Source organism: Ranitomeya imitator, chromosome 4 (genome assembly GCF_032444005.1).
Source record: "Ranitomeya imitator isolate aRanImi1 chromosome 4, aRanImi1.pri, whole genome shotgun sequence".
NCBI classification, from domain to species: Eukaryota; Metazoa; Chordata; class Amphibia; order Anura; family Dendrobatidae; genus Ranitomeya; species Ranitomeya imitator.
In genome coordinates this window covers 582,070,752-582,092,031 of record NC_091285.1, presented here as the reverse complement: position 1 = coordinate 582,092,031, position 21,280 = coordinate 582,070,752, and the positions used below count along the sequence as shown (strand labels likewise).

The 21,280-nt window shown below is 42.5% G+C and overlaps 2 protein-coding genes across 4 annotated transcripts in view; both read right to left on the bottom strand.

Annotated features, from left to right (window-relative positions):
* Nucleotides 1–21,280, bottom strand: part of GLCE (glucuronic acid epimerase) — a 98,343-nt gene that overhangs the window by 23,432 nt on the left and 53,631 nt on the right. The gene's annotated exons all lie outside the window — the stretch shown is intronic.
* LOC138673811 (claspin-like) lies at nucleotides 125–3,589 on the bottom strand. Its single transcript, XM_069761850.1, has 4 exons — nucleotides 3,533–3,589; nucleotides 3,233–3,329; nucleotides 2,833–3,155; nucleotides 125–156 (listed from the first exon to the last, which is right to left on the bottom strand). Exons 2-4 carry the CDS (start codon nucleotides 3,289–3,291, stop codon nucleotides 125–127), a joined length of 414 nt encoding a protein of 137 aa, XP_069617951.1. The 5' UTR covers nucleotides 3,292–3,329; nucleotides 3,533–3,589.

The window sequence follows — 21,280 nt, the reverse complement described above, 5'->3', positions numbered from 1 at the left end:
CCAGCCAGGATAGAGCTGTGCCCAGTACATACCAGCCTGCTAGATATCACCCACTTATAGAGAAACATGGATGATGCAAGACACAGAAATACTGAGGAGGCGACACCCAGACATTCTGCCAATACTACAGGTAGAGGAGCTGTACCCCCGAGAGACCTAGGGAACAGATGTTGAAATACGGATACAGCGACAGTTGTACATTACATTATTCTGAATGAATATACATATATACATATACACATATATATATATTATATTGTCTCTGCTTACAACACCCACCACACACCGCTCTGCTGGACACATCTCCCCACTCCTCTGTTGGCCTCCCCAGCGACATCGTGACATTGTGAAGCTGCACATTAACACTACAGTATTGCGGGCCTTGTTCTATAAGATCTGCATGGTGACGTGTGGTCGCCTTCTGGCCCCTGCACCCTCATCCACCCATCTTTCCTAGACCACTACCAATTGCTGGATTCTCCCTTCCCCAGTTTATTTGAGGTCTGGTTAGGCACATAGAGATGGGATTCAATAGGGTTAAGGTCCATGCAATGAGGTGAGAAAAATATAATCAATCAAAAAGTGCTACTTAAAAGGAACTGGTCACATCCCAAAACGCTATTAATAGGCTTCCAAAGATGCTCAACTACCCCACAAAATGCCCAGCTACTGGAGGAAATGAAGTTTATTTCTCCTGTAGCCTCCGGCTTTCAGTCATGGAGGCTCGGCTTCAGTCACAGCCCAGTACACAGTGAGCGCAGGCTGTAACTGCACCGCAGCAGTGACTGACAGACGGCTCTGTACTGATGCACTGCGGAGCCGGCTGTCAGTCAGTACTGGGGTGAAGTTACAGCCACGGCTCACTATGTACCGAGTGGTGACTGAACAAGTCTCGGCTGGGCCTCCATGACTGAAAGCCAGAAGGAACAAGCTTCATTTCCTCCCGGTAGCCTGGCGGTCAGTGCAGCTTTGGAACGCCATTAACCCTTATCCGGCTGAATAGGTACAATTGTAACTATTCCGTTTTAAAATTGCAATAACTTTTTTTTGAAAAGACGTAGAGGGCTGAAATTTTGTGACATCTCTACATTTTTGGTCCAGAATATATTGGCCAAATTTCAATAAAATATCTCCACCCGCTTCCGAGATAAGGGGTCGAGATCTTTTTGCATCCATAACAAGCTGCATAGGTACAAATGTACCTCATATATTTTGAATGAAGATAATGCAAGGGAAAAAGCATAAATTTTTTTTTAATGATAATGCTATTTAACTATTATAAACAAGTAAAAAACTGTTCATTTACATTATAAAAGAAAATGTAAGAAACTTTTTTTTATTGATTTTCTTTGCAAGTAATGCATGTTGGCTTTGCTACAGAGTGTTCATCGCAAATGGGTTTCACACAAACCACACAAGACTTTCTAGTCTTGCGTTGTTTTCGCCTCAGGTCTCTGCAGACATAGCAACTACCAACAACAGGGGAGGGTCCACGACTACCATGAGGTATTTTGGGGCCAGCTGCTGGCTGCGATGCTACCACAATGCATCGTCCAAGCACCATTTCTACTGCACCTCAAAGAAAATGGTTTCTCATTATCATTTTGTTTGTACTACGATCTTCAATTGCAATCATACACAGCTGATTTGCGAGATCTTTCAGGAACTTTCTTCGTTGATCCTTTGCCCTGAAGCTTGGATTGTGTTCTCTGTAGATGATGTAGGATGCTAACCCACTGACATCAATCATATTGTAGAAAAATGCCAAAGTCCAACGTGATGTTCGTCGTTTCACAGTGTACTCTCCCAACATTTTATCCATAACATCAACGCCACCTTTTGTTATGTTGTAGTATTTTATTATCTCTGGCTTGGCTGCTAGTGTCTCTTCAACTTCTCCCGTCATGTGCATAGATGATAGAAGCACGACTGATTTGTTCTTCTTTGGTACATATGAACAGACTGTTGCATCATGATTGTAGGCAAAATTTGTCGAGTATACAGGCCTTTCTTTGGCAGGCTGCATGTTGTTAGGTAGGAACCTTTTGTTTTTTCTCACTGTACCAACTAGTGTCATGTTCCAGGAGTTCAATACCTTAGCTAGTTCCATGGTTGTAAAGAAGTTATCGGTGGTGACATTTCTTCCAGAGCCTTTATACGAGCTCACTAAGTCCAATACTGTTCGTTCTCCAATGTTTACTTGTCGAGGACCATCAGTTGGTTTCCCAGTGTAGAGCTGACCTTGTAAAGGGTAGGCATTTGATGAGTCACAAGCCCAGAAAATCTTTATGCCATATTTAGCTGGTTTTGAAGGTATATACTGGGTAAATTTAGTATGACCTCTAAATGGAAATAATTGCTCGTCGACGGTGATACAATGATATGGCTTGTAGGCTCTCTCCAGATTACTGTTCAGCATTGTCCAGATGTCCCGTATTGGTGCAGCTTTATCTGTTTGCACACGTTCTGCACGTGTATTTTCGTTGTCAAACCTGATAAATCTGAGTATCATCTTGAAGCGGTCACGAGACATGGCTGCACGTATAAGAGGCAGAGCAGCAACATTCCACATTTCCTCCAGATTCTCTTTGTTGGCTCTGTGCACACCAGCAGCAATCAGTATGCCCAAAAATGCATGAAGTTCAGTTTCAGTAAATTGCTTGAATGTTTTTTGTGGTGGCCGTTTGGAAGAATCAGGAAAACGTTGTACCAGTTCGTTGTTGTAAGCATCACAAACTCTCTTGGCCTTTCGATTCGTTTCCCGTAATATGATGTCACACATCTCGGGAGTCATGATGGACTTGAATAGCTCTTTTGCTGTATATAGGTTGCTGATTGCTGCAGGGCCACCTCTTTGTCGTAGGACATTACGAGATTTTGTTTGTGCATTTGGCAGTGGATTACTGCACCATTGAGTTTCATCCTTAGCAGTCCAAATGTCGCCTGCACTTTGAGGCACAGAATCATCCTCAACACTTTCGTCTGATTCGTATTCATTTTCATGCTCTATGACCATTTCTTGTTCAATGTCTGAATCTTCTTCAGTAACATCCACTTGTGGTACATAGTTTTCATCATCAGATGGAACATATGGTTCATCCTCATGCTCAGAATCAGATTCTTCTAGCATTCGCATTATTTCGTCAGACGTAAATCTGTAAATATGAAAAAATGTAAAATAAATAATTTTCCGAAATACTACATTATTGGCTTTTCACAAAATTATACTAACCTGCAAACACGTTTTCTTGGATTATGGCGGAAACTAGATCCAGCATTACTATCACTCATGATGACTTGCTAGATGAATTTTGGCTTCGTATTTTGTGCTGAATATAAATAAAACATCGTAAAACAATATGTAGATACTAATTATTATCCATTTTTCGTATAAAAATTATACCTATAGTGATAAGTTTCATACAAAATATATGTAAGCCAAGTCCAGGCTGAAAGACAATTTGACTGTTCTGTCCCCACATAATGAGAATAAAGGTATAACTGGCTGTTAGATGCTGTGAGACTTTCCTACCTTCGTTTCCAAGAAATTGAAGACTTCACAAGCCTAGAAATGTGTGCTCACAGCAATGAGATGAACAGCAAAATGGCTAATGAGAGGAGGGAGGCAGGAAGACAAGTAGAAGCCACTCCCAGTTTGAATTAACTTAATTGACAGCAACATAAGTGACCAGTAACAACACTGAACAATAGATATCAGCATAACATTTGTAGCTGAATGAACTTTAGTTTCTGAAACCAAGTAAAGTCTTCCCACAGTGGAGGTATATGTGAAGGTACAATTGTACCTATGCAGCCTGTTAAGGTTGTAAAATTATGCAGCCTGACAAGGGTTAACTTGCAGATTATCCCCATCTCTGCAGGTTAGTAGCATTTTAGGGAATGACCGTTTCTCTTTAAGAGCGTCACATTTTTGTGTGTAGCAATAGTGGAATATAAAAAAGTCAGGAAATCACAAGCAGACTGCATTCACATGCCCGGCGTGGAGATCAGGAAGGTGCGATATTTTGGGACAGTGAATATATCACTTATTTTCTTCCCTCAGCTTGGCAAGGTGCAGTTTCAGCCGTCCCATAAAGCCCGTTCAGCGTTCATGTTTCCAGTATATATCATATACAATGAGAAACGGATTCCTTATTCCCAGGTGTCAGTCTGTCCTACTCCTGCATTTTCTCTCACCCACATGTGAGCTCTTCTTTGAAGTTTTGACGGTAACATGTACTCCAGTCCTTCCAGGAGACATGTTGCCAAGGTGACTGGCATCTCTCAGGTGGCGGAGGGAGGCAAACACAGACTGATGTGCTGCGGGCATCCTCATATCCTCCGGGGAGAAGTCTCCTCACGGTGCGGAGACACATAATGAGCCGCGATGACACGTGTATGATCACACAGCCTGTGTAATGAGAAGAAGCGCTCAGACGTCTCTCACCTGAGCCGAGCACCCACCCACAGCTCACACAGCCGGTAATGACAACTACGGTGGGACCAGGCGTTTTACAGTTAAAAAAAAAGTTAGTAATTTATTTCCCAGTATGGCATACAATTATAATTGGTGGGTGGATGATATCTAGGACCCCCGCCCGTCTACAACACAGATATACTCAAATTAATGAAGCTCCGACACTGCGGCAGCTGGGAACAACACGGAGCCGATCTGCAGACGCTCCTCACTCCGACAATCAGCATCAGCATTCAGATTTTAGTAATGGGCCTTTAAAGATGAAGTGTTGCTAAATTTGACAATACAGAGATTATACAATATTAACTCTTACTGCCTTGTGCCTCTGGTATCCAGGGGATTTTTTTTTCTACTTTTAGGGTAAGTTCACACAGGGCGCTTTATGCCAATTTTCAGCTGCTTTTTACAGTACCAGCAAAGCCTATGAGATTTCAGAAATCTCATGCACACACATTGTGTTTTTGTTTGATCAGTATTTTGTGCTTCGCTGCGTTTTTTGAACATAGAGCAGGTCACTTCTTTCAGCATTTTTGCTGCGTTTTTTTTCACCCATTGACTCGAATGGATGTTGAAAAAAAAACGCAGAAAAAACGCAGGTATCATTATTTGCTGCGTTTTTGCTGCTGAAAATCCAAGAACATTAGCATGGACAAAGAAAAAAAAAAAAAACGCACCTAAACCTACGTTTTTGACGCAGCTTCTTTCCTGCCAAGAAGATCAGTTTTTGCTGCAGAAAAAAAAGCGACAAAAACGCCCTGTGTGAACTTATCCTTAGACTGCAGAAATAAATTCTAAGTTGCAAAATAAAAAAAATATTATGATTGAACCCCCATATCCATATATTTGCTGTAAGGCTGTGTGCACATGTTGCAGATTTTTTGTGTTTTTTCGCTATAAAAACACGAAAAAAAACGCATACATTATGCATCCTATCATTTAGAATGTATTCTGCAATTGTTGTACACATGATGCGTTTTTCTCCGCAAAAAAACGCATCGCGGTAAAAACGCAGCATGCTCATTAATTTAGCAGATTTTTTTCGGATTTCCCACTATATTATTGCATTGGGAACCCCCGGAAAAATCCGTAAAAAAAAAAAACGCACCAAAAACGCAGTAAAAACGCGAGAAAAATGCATGCAGATTTCTTGCAGAAAATGTCCTGTTTTGCTCAGGAAATTTCCTGAACGTGTGCACATAGCCTAAAAGTAGATACCTGGCACAATAGAAATATGCCACTCCGTGTTTTATACATGCAGGCTCCTACATGCATTTTTCTGTTCTCATAGCTGTAGCGTGAAAGTCTTCGTCAGATTCCTGCTCGTCCTGTTCTGAATCAGGTGCATCTTAGAGTTCCTATGGAGGTGAAGGGAGAGGTATTCCTGGACCGTGAGGCACCGAGCGAATCGCTGATGGAAGGTCCGGGCATATCATTTCCTTCTTATTTTTAAGGCCGAATCCCTTCTCACTGCAGGTACACAGGTAGCAGTCATCACTGATTTCACAGTTCCCTCCAGATCAAAGTCAATGTGCAGACATTGTGTTTCGGGGTACTGCCCCTCGTCAGTGCAAAGTGTGAGATCTGGTTTGGCTGTGTGAGAGGCGTCTGACCGGGATCCAAGGGGTTACGTTTCTCCTTGCGGAGAGTGACATGCCAAACCTGACATGCCGTGGGTGAGGAGACTTTTAAGCCACAATGCTCCTTCAGATCCTAGGCACTCCAAAACAAAAGCTTTATTTCTTTCCATTGTCCTAGCTCTGCTACACAAACAGAACGCCCTACATGTGGAGGCCACGACTTGTCCTGATCACCTAGTTTTACAGCAAAGTACACCTAATACACTTTTCTAACGAAGTCCGTAACGTTCCTTCATTGTGTAGCAAAAGTTGTAGGGTAAAAGCCTATGGAGTCAGTGTTTGTGAGAAAACAATACACAATGGAATTGTTTCTATATTTTTATAGCTCACAGATAGACAGAGAATAGATCACTTCTTACTTCTCAAACTATTTTGCCCTTGCAGCCCTGTGTTATCAGCACAGTGTCAGAGATCCTGTGAGACACTGGCTGTGCTGGGTAATCGCCTTCATTATCGGTGATATTTGCTCTTCTGTGCGGAACGTTCCATGCAGGGAGGAATCTGATTGGCTACAAATTTATTCTGCAGCAGGACAATGACCCCGCCCCCAGTACGGTTTACCGCTGTCACTATACAGTGTACACAGAAAGCAGCCAATCGGTGGTGTGGGCGGGGTCAGCAGAGAACTGCAGAAGATAAATCAGAACTGCTGCACCCAGTAAAATAGGTGACACATAGCTGGAATCAGGGTCTTTGTCCCTACATCAGGTTGCTGTCAGATTACATAGCAAAAAAAAAACCTGCTGACACATTCCCTTTAAATATTTTTCAAAAGAATCAGCATATACTACATTATGTATTTCCACAATGTGTACTTGCGATTTAATTTACTCTGCTGGTAAAATACAATCCAAAAACAATAGGGAGCATTCGCCTCAGATTCCCCATCTGTATCTACCAGAGCCACACCGCGATCTACCATGCACAGCGGGCTACAATACCAGAGCGGGGTCAATCTGAGCGCTCTGCAGCACTCTGCTTTCTGAACATCGGAGCAAAGCTTTGTGCAGATCACTAACCGAAGAAGAACACGAAAACGAATGGGGAAAGGCACAGAATAAGTCCAAAAACACATTGCATATAGAAAAGGAAGAAATAATGGCCAACTTCCGCCTGGAGCAGACACTTAGGATGCAGACGCCATGGTGGACACGGCTGAAGCTTGGATTGAACGATCTCAGATGAAAGGGATCAGACTCGTCACCAATCCTCCATCTCTTTAGTCACACTAAACAAGTGAGAAGAAATCCCAGACTTCATAACACAAAAACAAGTGACCCCATGGTCCTGAAGTAACGCCGTGAGGCAGGAGGAGGACCTGAAAGTATAGGGGAATAAACTGGAAACCCATTAAGGGGTCTTTCCAAACATTAATTGAGGCGACCACACATGTAACCATACTCCTGGGCCTATCCACTCCCCAGTATTTCTATACGAAAACCAGGAGAATCTCCAATTACTGGGTTTCTCTGTGAGCTCCACTCCTGGCATAAAACACTGAATACGGACATGTGAATAAGCCCTAAGGCAGGCAGCAGATGACATACGGAACTCATCCGGATTTTATCCAGAAAACTTTTTTTTTTTTATTATGGTCTCCTCTCCTAATACCTTGTAGACTGGAAACCTACCAGGGAAGGGTCCTCTCCCCGCCTGTACCAGCCTGTCAGATAACATGAGCGAGCAATATACGGTATGCAAAATTCAGATTAAAATTCATTTTTGGCTCCTGTTCACAACAAGCCTTCTGTAATGCATACATTAGGAGCATTGCCCAATATATACCCCCAACTAAGGGCTCTGTTGTATGCCAGCATAAGGGCATCAAATTGGTAGGCTGCGTATACACTCCTGTACTATAAGCAAATATATCCCACACAAGAGGCTGTTTTTCCCTTTACTGTCGGAAAACCGTAACCACATTAATTTACTTCTAAGAAAAAAACAAAAAGTATACTGGCCAGACGAAGGCCGAAAGATGAAATAAAGCCCGATGGGTATGTCCGGCCAATAGAGTGGGCGCTCGTCCTGGCATATAGTCCACAGTCCGGGCTGAAGATGAGCAGGGTCTATACATGAATAATTATAAGATCTCGGTAATCCAGACCACTGATCGTCTGGAAACGCAACGACCGTCTGGACAGATGAAACAAAGCCTATATATTAACATTTCCCAACACATCATAAATAATATTCCCAAGCTAAGCGCAAAATAATCACTCGACAGACAAATTTACACCCTGCTGTTAATCTAATGAGCATCCATCAGAATACAGAGCACAAAGTGACAAGCGCTGTGCATCCAGCCATTAATCTCACACCGAACAACATTAGCGCAGCACAGGAGGAGAAGGACTCTGTAAATCACTCACCAAAATGGGGGATATTGATCCTGGCTAAAGTAAGCCTATCGACAAAGCCGTGTCAAGCAGACGGTGAAATTCCAGGAGAGTGATCGAAATCGCATTGTCTCTGGAAGGGTGTCTGGGCACAACGCAAAAGAGCAAACTCACAATGACAAAGCCCAGCACATAGATAAGCCACACATATACGTACATCTAAAGAATTCTCTATTAAAAAAAAAAAGTACGTTGTTGGGAAGAACATCCAGAAACACGGATCTGAACTTGGCTTCGGAGATTTGTACACTAGTTCTTAATGGCTGATCATTAATTTGGGCAACTAGCCACCGGTAATTGGCCACTATTGTTGGGGAGGGGGAAGTGGACATCTGATCGGTGACATTTCACCCATTGAAATGAATGTGCAATGATACAATACTAAATCCACAAGGAGGCTGTTCTTAGGGGTCCGCAAACCTTCCTATAAGGGCTGGTCCTCTTTATTACAATAAAACATATAGATAGCTGCTGTTTGAGTGGAAATCAGCTTTAAAAAAAGGAGAAGTGGTGAAAATTAGTGGCCGTTTTTCATGCCAATTGTTTATGTTTTCACTCTTATACTTAACTAGATGGCAGCCCGATTCTAAAGAATCGGGAGTCTAGAATCCATATATACTTTATTTATTCAAATGTAAGAATAATACAATTAATAAATAATAGTAAGAAAGAACAAAAATGGCTGCACTCACCAGCTCTTGACAATTCTTGTTAGCTCTGTGTCATTAGTATCCTTACTATTAGAGCTCATGTTGGCTAAGCTAAACAGCTTTAAGCGTGGTGGTGGCAAACAACAGGTTAATAAGAGGCAGTGTCAGGTAGTAGGAAAATACCCAGTTAATAATAGGCAATAGTTCTTTGCAGGAATGCAGATATTAATAAATAGGCAGTTTACATTGCAGAGAAATTGCTGGGCAATAATGGACAATGTCCTTATGTGGCAAATAATAGAGCAATATACCCAATGTGGCAAAGAAGAGGTTAATAAACGGCAGTCTCTCAGTATAACAGTCAGTGAATAATAGGCAGTATATGGAGAAAACACCAAACAAAAGTTCAAAATTGGTGTGAAAATGTCACTGAACCACTTCACAACTAAATATATATAGTTTTGGTAAATGGTATTATCATTTTTTTGACGAAATTCGGCAGGAGCTTGAAGAGCAACGTCACTGGGCCCGCCTCCACGCAGTAGAAACTTGCTGTGAGGTAAAAATTCAAAAATCACACCAAAATGGCGGGCGGAGTGTGTCACAGTACGGCACGTTTCTGATTGGTCGCTCGCAGCAGGCGGCAATCAATCAGACACTGGACACTGTTGACGTCACTTATCTCCGGACATTATCTCCGGACATTAGCTCCGGACATTATCTCCGCACATTAGCTCCGGACAGGAAGTTGGCACAAATTGCAGGAAGTAGTATTCTAGGCAATTATATATTAGATAATAGGTTCACTGTTAATAGTTTAAACATATGTATTTGATTCTTTACAGTGGGTGATGTGATTGGATCTCCGCTTTCCTTCCAAGGAGCCAGAGCTCAATCCCCAAGTGTGAATTCTAGTATACATAAGGGGTCGTCCCACCAACAAAAGTTGATTATAATCAATAGATCTTGGAATAATAATCATTTCCATGATTAGTTTAACTGTTAATTTATGAGGACAACAGTCATAATCCCTTTTATGGTCTATGCATCTCCCACATAGGAATCTGCGGGTCACCCTACAAATTGTTCTCATGACCCAATGTACATCCGTATTGGATGTAGCTACAGTAATATTATTCATTATTATTATAGCGCCATTTATTCCATGGCACTTTCCATGTGAGGGGCGAGTACATAATAAAAACAGGTACAATAATCTTGAACAATACAAGTCACAACTGGTACAGGAGGAGAGCGGACCCTGCCTGCGAGGGCTCACAATCTACAAGGGATGGGTGAGGATACAGTAGGTGAGGGTAGAGCTGGTCGTGCAGCGGTTTGGTCAATCGGTGGTTACTGCAAGTTGTAGGCTTGTCTGAAGAGGTGGGTCTTCAGGCTCTTTTTGAAGGTTTCGATGGTAAGTGAGAGTCTGATATGTTGTGGTAGAGAGTTCAAGAAATCTTGTATGTGATTGTGGGAAGAGGAGATAATAGGGGAGTAGAGAAGGAGGTCTTGTGAGGATCGGAGGTTGCGTGCAGGAAAGTATCGGGAGACGAGGTCACAGATGTATGGAGGAGGCAGGTTGTGGATGGCTTTGTATGTCATGGTTAGGGTTTTGTACTGGAGTCTCTGGGTAATAGGGAGCCAGTGAAGGGATTGACAGAGGGGAGAGGCTGGGAAATAGCGGGGGGACAGATGGATTAGTTGGGCAGCAGAGTTTAGAATAGATTGGAGGGGTGCGAGAGTGTTAGAGGGGAGGCCACAGAGCAGGAGGTTACAGTAGTCGAGGCGGGAGATGATGAGGGCATGGACTAGGGTTTTTACAGATTCTTGGTTTAGGAATATACAGATCCGTGAAATATTTTTGAGTTGAAGACGGCAGGAAGTGGAAAGGGCTTGGATATGCGATTTGAAGGAGAGATCAGTGTCAACGATTACCCCAAGACAGCGAGCTTGTGGAACTGGGGAGAGTGGGCAGCCGTTTACGGTGATGGATAGGTTCATTGGGGGGGGGGGGGTCGTGTGAGATGGGGGACAGATGATGAATTCTGTTTTGTCCATGTTAAGTTTTAGAAATCTAGCGGAGAAGGATGAAATAGCGGATAAACAATGAGGGATTCTGGTTAGTAGGGTGGCGATATCTGGTCCAGAGATGTAGATCTGTGTGTCATCAGCATAGAGATGATACTGAAAACCATGAGATTCTATGAGCTGCCCCAGGCCAAAGGTGTAAATGGAGAAGAGCAGGGGTCCTAGAACTGAACCTTGCGGGACTCCGACAGATAGTGACGAGGTGAGGAGGTGGTGTGTGAGTGGAAGACGCTGAATGTCCGGTCTGTTAGGTATGACGAGATCCAGGATAGGGCCAAGTCTGTGATGCCAAAGGATGAGAGGGTCTGTAATAAGAGGGAATGGTCCACTGTGTCAAAGGCAGAGGACAGGTCCAGAAGGAGGAGGATAGAGTAGTGTCGCTTGCTCTTGGCGGTTAATAGGTCATTGGGTGACCTTAGTTAAGGCAGTTTCAGTGGAGTGGTGTGACCGGAAGCCTGAATGTAAGTGGTCAAAGAGGGAGCAAGAAGATAGATGGGAGGACAGTTCAAGATGGACGTTTTGTTCCAGTAGTTTTGAGGCATAGGGGAGAAGTGATCTAGGGCGATAGCTAGATACGGAGGATGGGTCAAGAGACGGCTTTTTGAGGATAGGTGTGACTGAGGCATGTTTAAAGCTTGAGGGGAAAACACATTATTTTAATATACATGAAATAAAAGTTAAATTTCAGTTACAAATTATATATTTTTCATTTTTCTATGTTGTATTCATAAGTTTTGAATATGTACAGTGAGATTATTTTGCTTCCAAGATAGAAAAAGGTAAAGGCTCCTTACCAAAGGCAATTTGTAATATTCCCAATGATCCCTCAGGGATTAACTACTTAACCCGACCCTTAAAATGTATTCCAAAATATGTATAACAATGGCTTGGGAAGAGCTAGGCCTCCTTCTCTTCTAGGTTAGCCTTCCCGCCACTCCAGGTCTGTACGTCTCCAGCAAGGCTAATTATGCGGTTATTTTGAGAGGCAAAAAAGGGTCTCGCCGTAGCTTTTAAAGCAATCCTCAGGTAGGTTATCTGCTCCAGGGGCCAATTATTAGAGTAAGTAGTTTATCTGGAAGATCTAGGTGAACAGCAAAAGGTGACATTCCTTACACAAATATTTTCTGAATAGTATAACCTGAAGGATTCACTTTGTACGAGTATAAAGTTTTATAATAATGGTACAGAAATATTAAGAATCATTGTATTGTCACCGGCTCTGGCGATATTGGAGTGATCTGGTAGATTCGATTACCATAGTACATGGCTGGCATCTGACACTAGATCCCTTGGTTATACTTCTGTTGTCAATTTAGAGAACCATAGGCTGGCAATATCGCATCTTTTATACCAGGCATATTACATACCCATTTCTTCTGATACATGTTGGCACCAATGACACGGCAAGGAAGGACCTACCGACAATCTGCAAGGACTTTGAAGAGTTGGGGAAGAAAGTAAAGGAACTGGATGCACAGGTAGTTTTTTCTTCTATCCTTCCAGTAGACGGGCATGGCACCAGGAGATGGAACAGGATCCTTGATGCAAACAACTGGCTAAGACGATGGTGCAGACTACAAGGATTCGGATTCCTGGACCACGGTGTGAATTACTGGTATGATGGACTCCTCGCCAGAGACGGACTACACCTCAACAAACCTGGGAAACACACATTCGCCAGAAGACTCGCTACACTCATCAGGAGGGCGTTAAACTAGAAGAAGAGGGGACGGGAAGAAAAACATTAGACTCGAACAAAGACGACCCAGGAAAACATACTCTGAAGGGAGGTAAGAACATTTCTAAAACAATCCACAGTGAAGAGATTGGAACAAAACAAAATCCTCTAAACTGCATGCTCGCAAACGCCAGAAGCCTGACAAACAAGATGGAAGAACTAGAAGCAGAAATATCTACAGGTAACTTTGACATAGTGGGAATAACCGAGACATGGTTAGATGAAAGCTATGACTGGGCAGTCAACTTACAGGGTTACAGTCTGTTTAGAAAGGATCGTAAAAATCGGAGAGGAGGAGGGGTTTGTCTCTATGTAAAGTCTTGTCTAAAGTCCACTTTAAGGGAGGATATTAGCGAAGGGAATGAGGATGTCGAGTCCATATGGGTTGAAATTCATGGAGGGAAAAATGGTAACAAAATTCTCATTGGGGTCTGTTACAAACCCCCAAATATAACAGAAAGCATGGAAAGTCTACTTCTAAAGCAGATAGATGAAGCTGCAACCCATAATGAGGTCCTGGTTATGGGGGACTTTAACTACCCGGATATTAACTGGGAAACAGAAACCTGTGAAACCCATAAAGGCAACAGGTTTCTGCTAATAACCAAGAAAAATTATCTTTCACAATTGGTGCAGAATCCAACCAGAGGAGCAGCACTTTTAGACCTAATACTATCTAATAGACCTGACAGAATAACAAATCTGCAGGTGGTCGGGCATTTAGGAAATAGCGACCACAATATTGTGCAGTTTCACCTGTCTTTCACTAGGGGGACTTGTCAGGGAGTCACAAAAACATTGAACTTTAGGAAGGCAAAGTTTGAACAGCTTAGAGATGCCCTTAATCTGGTAGACTGGGACAATATCCTCAGAAATAAGAATACAGATAATAAATGGGAAATGTTTAAGAACATCCTAAATAGGCAGTGTAAGCGGTTTATACCTTGTGGGAATAAAAGGACTAGAAATAGGAAAAACCCAATGTGGCTAAACAAAGAAGTAAGACAGGCAATTAACAGTAAAAAGAAAGCATTTGCACTATTAAAGCAGGATGGCACCATTGAAGCTCTAAAAAACTATAGGGAGAAAAATACTTTATCTAAAAAACTAATTAAAGCTGCCAAAAAGGAAACAGAGAAGCACATTGCTAAGGAGAGTAAAACTAATCCCAAACTGTTCTTCAACTATATCAATAGTAAAAGAATAAAAACTGAAAATGTAGGCCCCTTAAAAAATAGTGAGGAAAGAATGGTTGTAGATGACGAGGAAAAAGCTAACATATTAAACACCTTCTTCTCCACGGTATTCACGGTGGAAAATGAAATGCTAGGTGAAATCCCAAGAAACAATGAAAACCATATATTAAGGGTCACCAATCTAACCCAAGAAGAGGTGCGAAACCGGCTAAATAAGATTAAAATAGATAAATCTCCGGGTCCGGATGGCATACACCCACGAGTACTAAGAGAACTAAGTAATGTAATAGATAAACCATTATTTCTTATTTTTAGTGACTCTATAGCGACAGGGTCTGTTCCGCAGGACTGGCGCATAGCAAATGTGGTGCCAATATTCAAAAAGGGCTCTAAAAGTGAACCTGGAAATTATAGGCCAGTAAGTCTAACCTCTATTGTTGGTAAAATATTTGAAGGGTTTCTAAGGGAGGGATGTTATTCTGGATTATCTCAATGAGAATAACTGTTTAACTCCATATCAGCATGGGTTTATGAGAAATCGCTCCTGTCAAACCAATCTAATCAGTTTTTATGAAGAGGTAAGCTATAGGCTGGACCACGGTGAGTCATTGGACGTGGTATATCTCGATTTTTCCAAAGCGTTTGATACCGTGCCGCACAAGAGGTTGGTACACAAAATGAGAATGCTTGGTCTGGGGGAACATGTGTGTAAATGGGTTAGTAACTGGCTTAGTGATAGAAAGCAGAGGGTGGTTATAAATGGTATAGTCTCTAACTGGGTCGCTGTGACCAGTGGGGTACCGCAGGGGTCAGTATTGGGACCTGTTCTCTTCAACATATTCATTAATGATCTGGTAAAAGGTTTACACAGTAAAATATCGATATTTGCAGATGATACAAAACTATGTAAAGCAGTTAATACAAGAGAAGATAGTATTCTGCTACAGATGGATCTGGATAAGTTGGAAACTTGGGCTGAAAGGTGGCAGATGAGGTTTAACAATGATAAATGTAAGGTTATACACATGGGAAGAGGGAATCAATATCACCATTACACACTGAACGGGAAACCACTGGGTAAATCTGACAGGGAGAAGGACTTGGGGATCCTAGTTAATGATAAACTTACCTGGAGCAGCCAGTGCCAGGCAGCAGCTGCCAAGGCAAACAGGATCATGGGGTGCATTAAAAGAGGTCTGGATACACATGATGAGAGCATTATACTGCCTCTGTACAAATCCCTAGTTAGACCGCACATGGAGTACTGTGTCCAGTTTTGGGCACCGGTGCTCAGGAAGGATATAATGGAACTAGAGAGAGTACAAAGGAGGGCAACAAAATTAATAAAGGGGATGGGAGAACTACAATACCCAGATAGATTAGCGAAATTAGGATTATTTAGTCTAGAAAAAAGACGACTGAGGGGCGATCTAATAACCATGTATAAGTATATAAGGGGACAATACAAATATCTCGCTGAGGATCTGTTTATACCAAGGAAGGTGACGGGCACAAGGGGGCATTCTTTGCGTCTGGAGGAGAGAAGGTTTTTCCACCAACATAGAAGAGGATTCTTTACTGTTAGGGCAGTGAGAATCTGGAATTGCTTGCCTGAGGAGGTGGTGATGGCGAACTCAGTCGAGGGGTTCAAGAGAGGCCTGGATGTCTTCCTGGAGCAGAACAATATTGTATCATACAATTATTAGGTTCTGTAGAAGGACGTAGATCTGGGTATTTATTATGATGGAATATAGGCTGAACTGGATGGACAAATGTCTTTTTTCGGCCTTACTAACTATGTTACTATGTTACTATGTTACATACAGCCGGAAGGATCTAGAGACATCTAGCATAGCGGATTACGTTTTTTTTTTTTTTATATATAGTTAATAACATCTAACTGGAAAAATAGGTTTACAAAAAGGTACAACACAGAAATAGGAGAATCTGTGGGTGCCCAGGTTGGACACTCCAGGTCTTACACCAACGTCATTTATCATTTCCAGGATAGTTCATCTGAACTAATCTGATGCGTTCTGGTCCCTGGAATAAGTTTTCTACATTTGCACATTTTGTAATAGGGTAATATTATAACATTTGTTTCATAAACCTTTATTGCTACCATGGACAAAGACAATCTGGTAAGGCCTCTTTCACACTTCCGTTGTTTGCAATCCGCCGCAATCCGTCGTTTAGGGCAAAAAAAAACGGATCCTGCAAATGTGATTGCAGGATGCGTTTTTTTGCCCATAAACTTGTATTGGCGATCGATCGCGACAGATTGCCACACGTTGCGTCCGTCGCCCAACGGATCCGTTGTGTTTTGGCGGACCGTCGTCATAAAAAAAAGTTCAATGTAACATTTTTTTGTGTGCGTCACGTCCGCCATTTTCGACAGCTCATGCGCGGCCGAAACTCCGCCCCCTCCTCCCCGGACTGCAGAATGAGCTGCGGATGCATCGAAAAACTGCATCCGCTGCCCACGTCGTGCAAAGAATTCACAACGTCCGTCGGTACGTCGGCCCGACGCACTGCGACGGGCCCGTACCGACGGAAACGTGAAACAGGCCTAACACTGACCACAGGAAATGCCTTAACTTCCAAGGACAGAGTACGGTACTTACAAAGACGATATAATAAAAGTCTGATAATCACAAGTCTCTTGAAGGGCGGTGGGTGAGGGATGGGGGGCTTCATTGTGTGTTCATTTTAGTTATACATGGAATTATTTCTACAAATATGTAACAAAAATATCATATTAAAAAAAAAATCCTTGTAATATCCATTGTCACTTTCCATCATTAGATTTCAAAGTGAGCAATAAATGAGGAGTCCTGCTGAGCTTTAGCGACTGCGGACAGTATATGATGCACCCACTTCTACCCCGCCACCACCAATCTTGCAAGAAAATACAACACACTTTGTTGGCACCCTGTAATAAGGTTTAATGAAAGGGGTTGTCCAGCAACTGAAAAGTAAAAGTGATAAAAAAACAAACAACCCCTCTCCTCTTTCTAAATGCTGTGAAATAATGAAATAAATAAATACCGGTACCTCTCATCTTAGAGATCCCTACTACTCCCCGTCCTGCATTTCCTACTTGGTCCAGATGGTCATGCGTCCCCTGCAGCAGTGGCTAACTCAGAATTCGTACACTTTTTTTTATTATTAATTACTCTTATTATTTTTCATCAGCCTTTAACCAAGGTCTGAGCGGATATTAATCTATGTTGGGTTGATATGAAGGGAGAATCTATGGAAGCCTCCGGTGCCTTCCTAAATTTCATATATTTAGTTTTGTCAGGTCTTAGTGGAGTTGATAATCATATATAACATGGAGCAATGGTGTGGTTTAACTCCTATTATGCCTTGTGCTTAGAATTGCCAGGATATATGGCAACATTGTCCACTAACATTTTGATTTTTTATTCACATCTTTCCTTCACTCCCCACATCCGAAAAACTCGCCCGCTCAGGTCATCTACTACAATTCAACCTTTTTTTCCCTTTGACTCGGAAAAAACTCTTGTAGCTATTATTCATTCTAGTTTGTACTATTGTAATTCTCTAGTAATCGGTCTCCTTCTTACTAAACTCTCTCCTCTCCAATCTGTCCTGAATGCAGCAGCCAGGATCACATTCCTTTCCAACCGCTGCACCAACACCTCTACCCTGTGCCAGTCATTGCACTGGTTACCCACCAGATACAGAGTCCAATATAAACTTATCACTCTCACCCACAAAGCGCTCTGTACCACCCTACATCTCCTCCCTTGTCTACCACCCTACCTGTGCCCTCTGTTCTGATAATAACTTAAAACTAAAATCCTCAATAATCACAAACCTCCCGGTCCCCTGGAAAATTGTGAAGTGCTGTGGAATATGTTGGCACTATAGAAATAAAATATTTTTATTATTCCTTCTCTCTCCTTCTAGAGCAGCACGGTGGCGCATTGGTTAGCACAGCAGCCTTGCAGCGCTGGAGTCCTGGATTCAAATCCCACCAAGGACGACATCTGCAAGGAGTTTGTATGTTCTCCCTGTGTTTGCGTGGGTTTCCTCCGGGTTCTCCGGTTTCCTCCCACATTCCAAAGACATACTGATAGGGAATTTAGATTGTGAAGCCCAATGGGGACAGTGATGATAATGTGTGCAAACTGTAAAGCGCTGTGGAATATGTTCGTGCTATATGAAAATAAAGATTATTATTACGGTATTTTTCTTTTCCTTTCCCCAAATCTACCATTGTTTTGGTGGTGTACACTTATGTGATTTAGACTAACTTGTGGGATTTCATACCCCAAATCTAGATCCAGATATATAATTTAGCGGTGTATCAGATGTAATAGCTGGAATATAGACCGTCTATCCCCCTTAGAAATACTTTTATAACATCTCAAACTGTAGAAATATGGGCTGATCCCATACTAAAAACAAAAACAAAAAAAGAAATCCTTCATTTGTTATTTATATCATTTTGAGTATTCATTTATAGCCAGTTAGGATTGCTTGCTTTTCCAAATCCTGGGAAATGTTTTACAGACACTTCCAATTGAAGTAAGTAATAATTAATATGTCCAACATATCATTCAGCAAAATATTTCTATGCAGGAAGCACGCCATGTGGCTGAGATTAAACAGCTATTCTTGTACCATAAAGTAAATTCATGTTGCTACGATATGGTGGGGGTCTGACTTCTGGTGACAATGAAGGGGGTGTAGTGCTGCGCTCCATTCAGTCCTTCCTGCACAGCGGCACTGGGACCCACCGGCTGTGCAGAGGCATGCAGCACATCGACAGTCAGCCCCTTCATTCCTAGGATGGGCGAATGGGGGGTCCTACAGGTCAATCACCTCCCGTGCACATATCCTAGTACATCGCTTAATGACCGTGGAATAACCCTCTAATTAGTCCGCATTCTAAACATAGCACTGTTGGGCCATGGTTTAATGAGGGGCCGGCTACTGCAAATAAAAGCAAGCCTCCTGTACTAATCATACATCCCCCCCGAACAGAACAGGGTCTCACTCATTCATTAGGAGCCATTTAACACAGCTCAACTAAAATTAAGAACCGCACAACCAACAGGCAGAACCTCGACCACATAGATAGGCGCAATTAAATACTATAAAAATAATGGTCGTTGAGCACCTTAACCCCTCAGTGCCGCCATACCATCATCATTAGCTGGATATGTGCATCCTACGCAAGTAACTTCATGACTGCAGAACAAAACGCACAGACTGCTCAAGACTCTGAATTATTCATGACCATTAGGGAAGGAGAACATGTCTGGATGACATGTGTGGACTGTGTAATCACCCTTCCAGCAGAGCGTGAAGAGTACGAGCCGGGTTATACAGCAGAATGGCCTCTCCTACACCGGCGTCCTCAGCAGGAGCCCTCCGCTCTCACTCCTCATACAGTAACTGCACGTGTAACCTACAGGTCGGCACCGCTTGGCAGGAATCCTTCACCGACCAGCGCCCGCTAAGGGGACGAGCACATGGGACTCCTCCACTGTGCACTATGAAAAGCAGAAAACTAACAGACAGGCCAAAAAAGCAAAAACTTAAAAAAAAAATAAAAAAAAAACCAAACACCCCATTACCAATTATTGCGTTTTTGATGTGTTTTCGCAGTGCTTTTTCTATGCGTAAATGGACCAAAAACGCTATGGAAACATTATGCAAGCTAATTCAATGACAATCTTGAGGTGTTATGCACACGATCAGCAAATTTTCTTTGAGCATTTGCATTGCATTTTTTTCTGCAGCGTGTCAATTCTTTGTGCCTTTCTGCAGCATTTTCCACACATGGACTTCAATTGAGTCAGTCAAATCCGCAGCAAAAACGCAGGTCTAAAAATGCGGATTTGCTGAGTTTTTGCTTCCGTTTTCACGTGCTTCCTATGGTGTTTCCCACTCTGTCATCTGTGTCACAGCGTGGGAAACACCAGCTTGGTGGTTCTCATTGGCGGTAACGCTACCATCGGTAAGACCGTCGGTCAGAGCGCTATGGGGGTCATGCTGTTGGATGTCAGCTTGACCCTGCAGCTGTGACATGTGCTAAAAAGCTTACTGCAGGTCAGCAGACGTGGGCTGATGAGACTACTGCTCCCATCAGGCTACATCTGCTGTCACTGACAACAGTGACAGCATGTGCCGCTGACGAGAGATCTGCCGGCGTCTGTGGTCAGTGTTTAAAAAAAAAAAAAAAAAAAAGTTAAATAATTACATAGTCAAAAATAAAACCCCCATTATATCCCTAATGCCTTGTCTCCTAGAAATAATGTAAAATAATAAACCACCATATACTCACCTGTCTGCCGTAGTCAGGGCTGCCACTAGGAATTTCAGGGCCCCATACTGTCAAAATTTTGGGGCCCCCTTGAAACTCCACCCAGGCTCCACCTTCAGTTCCACCTCAACCCTAGCGCCGCCTCCACCCCACGAACCTTCCACAGTTCCTCCACCCTCTCTTGGAAAAGTTCTACTTCTGGCGAATATCGGTCTGCACTTGGACCGGCCGCGGGTCTCCTGACCTGAACTCAGCAGCCTCACAGCATGTATGAATGAGGATGCTGGTCAGGAGATCTGCGTCCAGTCCATGCACTGCTGTGGGAGCGCAGACTGATAGCCCCATTTAAAAAATTCCACTGCCATAATAATAAAGATGTTTCCTGATCATATATACCAACTTGCTTCAATAATTTCCCACCGCCCTTCCAAACCCCAACCAAAACTTTGTTGATGGTGGGATGGCTTTTATGCTATTTTTGATCAAAAATAGTTACTAAGAACCCAGAGTTATTTAAATGCACTCTTGCTTTTTACTCATTTAGTTACAGCAGGGTTTAGGTCTATTTTGTTTCTTGTGAGATTTGTATGCTTTGTGGCCAATGTGAACATGCGTTTATGTGCTGCATGTATTCCAAGCTCAAATTTTTTTATTTACATTTCTAATTGGACGTATTTGGGTGTTTTTATTTGGAGTCAATTTTTATAGGGGGTGTGGCGCTCAGGATCCTGTGGGGCGTGTCTTTAGGCTCTTTGCATAATTATCTCCTGAGCACCGCCCCATTGTAAAGT